The sequence below is a fragment of the Elephantulus edwardii genome, unplaced genomic scaffold (assembly GCF_000299155.1).
Source record: "Elephantulus edwardii isolate Elephantulus edwardi_28Jun2011 unplaced genomic scaffold, EleEdw1.0 scaffold00227, whole genome shotgun sequence".
Classification (NCBI taxonomy): Eukaryota; Metazoa; Chordata; class Mammalia; order Macroscelidea; family Macroscelididae; genus Elephantulus; species Elephantulus edwardii.
The window spans coordinates 4437307-4441938 of NW_006399977.1; the positions used below are offsets into that span (position 1 = coordinate 4437307).

The following is a 4632-nucleotide window of genomic DNA, read 5'->3' on the forward strand; positions in this document are numbered from 1 at the left end:
AAGTCTGAAGAAACTGCAAATAATTTTTAATACTCTCATTTTCATTCTCTGACTTCTCAATATTATGTTGTACTTCTTTCAAACATACTTCCTGATGTTGGGCTTTCTAAACAAAAATAAATAAAAAGAGATGATCAATAATGGCATTCACATCAAAGGACAAGAATCATAGAATCAAACATATACACACATTATCTGAATACATTATTTTTTGTTTTCTAAAGAATCTGTTTACCTGATGTACCTATTATTGTCTCAGAACTGTCGTTTACCATCGAGTCAGAAATGACTCATAGCAGAGCCTCTAGCAGGTTTTTAGAGGCAGTAAATCACACAAGGAGGATGACCATCCTTCTCCCATATTATTATTTAGAAATTAAACCAAAATTATACATTTTCTTTAGAAAATGTAGATTTGAACCATTTGCCTTTGGAATTGCAGCATGGGTTCTTATTACTATTTCCTTAACATCCAGATTTTAAAAAAATATAATGGTTGATCTCTCCAGAAGCATAGTTTGTCTTAAGATGAAATTATACCATGATTGTCTTAACTGGCTTTTATGTAAAATTGTTATAATTCATTTACATTAAATTTAACAAAAAGTATTTTTACACTGGTTTTTTGCTATATTGTTCACCTAAAATAATATTTTATACAATGATTTTTACTCTCTTCAAAATTTATTATAGTTTTAACAACATGAACATTTATTTTTAGAATCTTAAAGTTTTAATAAGCAAAATTCTCACTTTTATAGGTGTTTCTTTCAGAAAAAAATGAAAACCCAATATATCTCTAAAACATTCAACTTCATACAATTTCCTTAGGAAATCTATTAATGGAGAATACTTTCAATAAAGACAAGCTGCAAATACCAAGTCATTTCCAAGTAAAAGGTGGATACTTTTGAGAGAGATTTTTATTTCTTCACATCAGTTGTTCACCTATATCTAATATCATCTCAAAATGGGTAATGCCCTTCAGACAAGAGATGACATGAAGCAAATGCTGGGGTAGGCTATACAAAGTCAAAGAATAAGCACTGAGAATCTTTATGGAGCAGTGATTTTAATGCAACAATTATTATCATTGTTGTTGAGTACCACTGAGTCAGAGTTGACCCTCCAGCAGGTTTTCAGAGGCAGTAAACTGCACGGGAGGAGATTGCCCATCTTTTTCTTGCAGAGCAGCTGGTGGATTCAAACCATGAGCCTTTGGTGAGGTTATACAGTAATTAGGGGATAAAACTATTAACACAAATATGCTTGTATTATACAGCAGAATATAAAAATGTACATGGATTTTTAAATAACACGTAAGACTTCAAAAACTTCAAGCTTCAGGAGAGTAACTACTCAAGTCACTCCTGAGTTTGTCTACTCTGCCCTCCTTTTAAGGATGTGAAGGAAAATTCTGCAAAGACCTGTTAATGTAGCCAGGGCACTATGGAAGACAACGGTACACAACCAACTATAACAAAGTCTCTCAAAGTATTTACAGATCAGTGAGGGCTAAAGAATGTTTACAAAATAAATACTATCTGTTCATTGAACTGACCATTGAGAGAGATGGAATACGTAGCTCATTCTTCAGCAATGTGAAATCTTACTATGAATCTAAACCTATACTTAAAAGAATTCTAGATTTTTTTCACAGCTACAAAAAACCATCAGCTCTTAAGGTTCCTTTAGCAATTGCTTGAGAAAAATCCACTTCATGTTGGTACATATTTTTTTCAGAGGTTCACTATGAAAAAGGAACAATGACACACATTTTACTCTCTCGGGAACTTGATGAGTTAAAGAAAAAGTTGTATTTATCTTTTTTTAAAAAAACGATTATATAAGGAAGAAAATAAGCAGATAACATATGTAATTTCCACTAAGCAGCTGTCATGTAAAAGCAACATGTGGCTAATAGTTCTGATAAGAACTGAGGGAAATGTAACAGATGCTACTAAGGCAAGACTAAAGTCAATTCTTTGACATAATCTTGACATTTTAATGATGTATACTATTATTTGGAAGCAGGAGTGGCACCCACTTCTGAAATAGCTTGCCTCCAGAAACTCTATAAACATGGAGAAATGACTAGTTATATAAGTGTTCAGGCCTTTCGTTCATAGGGTCGTTATGAGTCATCTACGACTTGACAGGGCCTAACAACAATAAGAAGACAACACAGAGAGAGCTACGTATCAAGCCCAAGGTGGGTGACTTTAATCTGCAGCCCTCAGGCCTGGTTTAAATTGTTTTTTGTCAAACATTCTTCTACATGGTATAGCACTGGTCTGTGCATTGCTATAGAGAGGTAACCAGTGGTTGCTGTGATGCTAAACACTGAGACACTGATGTGCCAAATGCGAGAATGGTTACCCATGGTGGAAGGTGTTTGGTGGAGCTTCCCAATTAAAACAAGCTTGGAAGCAGGAGTGGCATCCACTTCCTAAATGGCTTGCCTCCGGAAACTATGAACTTGAAGAAACAACGAAGTGTTCAGGTCTTTCATTCATAGGGTCGTTATGAGTTGTCTACAACTCAATGGCACTTAACCACAACAACAACAACATACTCTTATTTGCTATGAGTCGCAGGTGACATGATGACATATAACAACATACTCTTATTTTATAGTTTTATTTTATACATATAAAATATTTAATTATGATATATACTATGATTTTTAATATTCTTAGTAGAGCAATGACTCTGGCTCTCCTTAGATCTTTATCAGGTGACTAAACTATGGTAAGAATGTTAGGTAATAACATATAAGGCATACTAATACTTACACTGCTAAGTTTGCAAACAAGTTGATTTTGTTCCTCATTTTTTTTCCTAAGCTCCATTTCCAGGTCTAGTATTTTAACTTGTAAAGCTCTCTCTCTAGATGACATTTTCTCTATTTCTTCAGAAACCTGCAATTTTTCAAGAAGAGTAAAACAACTAAACGTGATTCCTTTAAAATATCATTTAAAGCCTTTGGCAGGTAGTTTTTCTTTAAAAAAAAAAAACAAAAAACACACCGCCTGGATGTTAAAGAATTTAAGTAATGTTTAAAGGTATTCTAGTTTTAAGTAAGAAACACATATAAGAATTTAAATGTCTCTTTACAGTACAAATATCTGCAAAATTAGCTTGAGATAGGAAAAGTATATACATATATTTCCATCATTCTATGATTAGGGTATAGCTTTCCCCCAAATGCATATTTGCATAATATATTGAGACCAATTATTACGCTTTCATAGTTTTTAAATGCACCATATGGTCTTAGCGCAAGCATAGAATACTCACTTAACTATGATACAATCAGAACTGACTCATAGATAAGCCTCCAGCATATAGTTAGAGGCTGTAAATCCTACAGGAGATGACTACTTGTCTTTCTCCCACAGAGTTTCTGGTAGACTAACTGCCACAGAAATGCCGAGTTTAGGTTAGCAGCCTAACTCCTGACCGAGTACATCACCAGGCCTCCCTAGGATAGAATAAGCTCTTATTAATGACATCTAACAACATTAACAACCAGCAACAGAGATGATTCTGATTTCTCCTCATCCTTAAGCAAATTTGATGTTTTCATCTTATTTTGCAATTGGGTTTTTTGTCTTTCAGCCAAATCGTAGGAATTCTGTATATATTTGGATGTTAAAGCTTTATCCAGTACATGGTTCCACATAATTTCCAGTCTGAGTTTGTCTCTTCACTTTTTTAGCAAAGTCCATTGCTAAATGAAAGTTTAAATTTGATTAAATTCAATATAAAAAAAAAGAATAAGCTCTTATTAAATGTTGATTATAGGTTTCATGAAAGATAATTTGGAGTGGATTGCAATAATGTAAAAACTTTACACTGGAAAAAAAAAAGGAAAAATTCCTTAAAATGATTAGTGTTTCACTCAGCATACATACTGTCACAAAAGGAAAAATACTGCATAATGCCACTGTTATAATATAGGTCTGACATCGGGGTTACGGAGAAACTAAGAAAAGAAGGGATAAACAACTGTCCAGAATAAGAGCTGCATAGTAAAGTGGACTGGGGCTGGGGGGACGGAAATGTACAACAATGAAGGATTTTTTTTTACTTTTTTTTTTATTAATTTCAATGAACATTTACAGAGATTTTGGATTTCCATTCATTCATTGTTGCGCTTTTCTCTCTGCCCACTCCCCCCCACTCCCAGCTCGCTCTTCTCTTTGAAAAGTAAAATAAAAATTCCTTCATTGATATACAATGCCCCCTGCACCCCCCTCACCTCCACCCCAAGTATACTCCACTCTGCAACCTTCATTCCGGACTCTTATGATAATCATAATGCCCTATAGTATATTGCTTTTAAACGGTTCTCTCCCTCATCCATTTCAATGCAGTACACATAATCCATCCAGTTTTCTCATTCTTATCCCAATCCTGATGTCAGTCCCATTCTACAGCAGTGGCACCATGCACTATTTGTCCTTTTGTGACTGAGACACTTCACTCAGCATAATGTCCTCCAGGGTCACCCATTTTGAATAATATTGCATGAATTCCTTGTTTTTTCAATGCAACATAGTATTCCATTGTGTGACTATACCACAACTTCTCTATCCATTCATTTGTTGATGGGCACATAGGTTGTTT

At 34.3% G+C, this 4632-nt stretch overlaps 1 protein-coding gene across 1 annotated transcript in view; it reads right to left on the minus strand.

Annotated features, from left to right (window-relative positions):
• ODF2L (outer dense fiber of sperm tails 2-like) overlaps window positions 1-4632 on the minus strand; it is a 93015-nt gene that overhangs the window by 12228 nt on the left and 76155 nt on the right. Inside the window, exon 15 of the mRNA XM_006898381.1 lies at window positions 2796-2921. Within this exon, the coding sequence (XP_006898443.1) occupies window positions 2796-2921 (126 nt within the window). The remainder of the gene's footprint in view (window positions 1-2795; window positions 2922-4632) is intronic.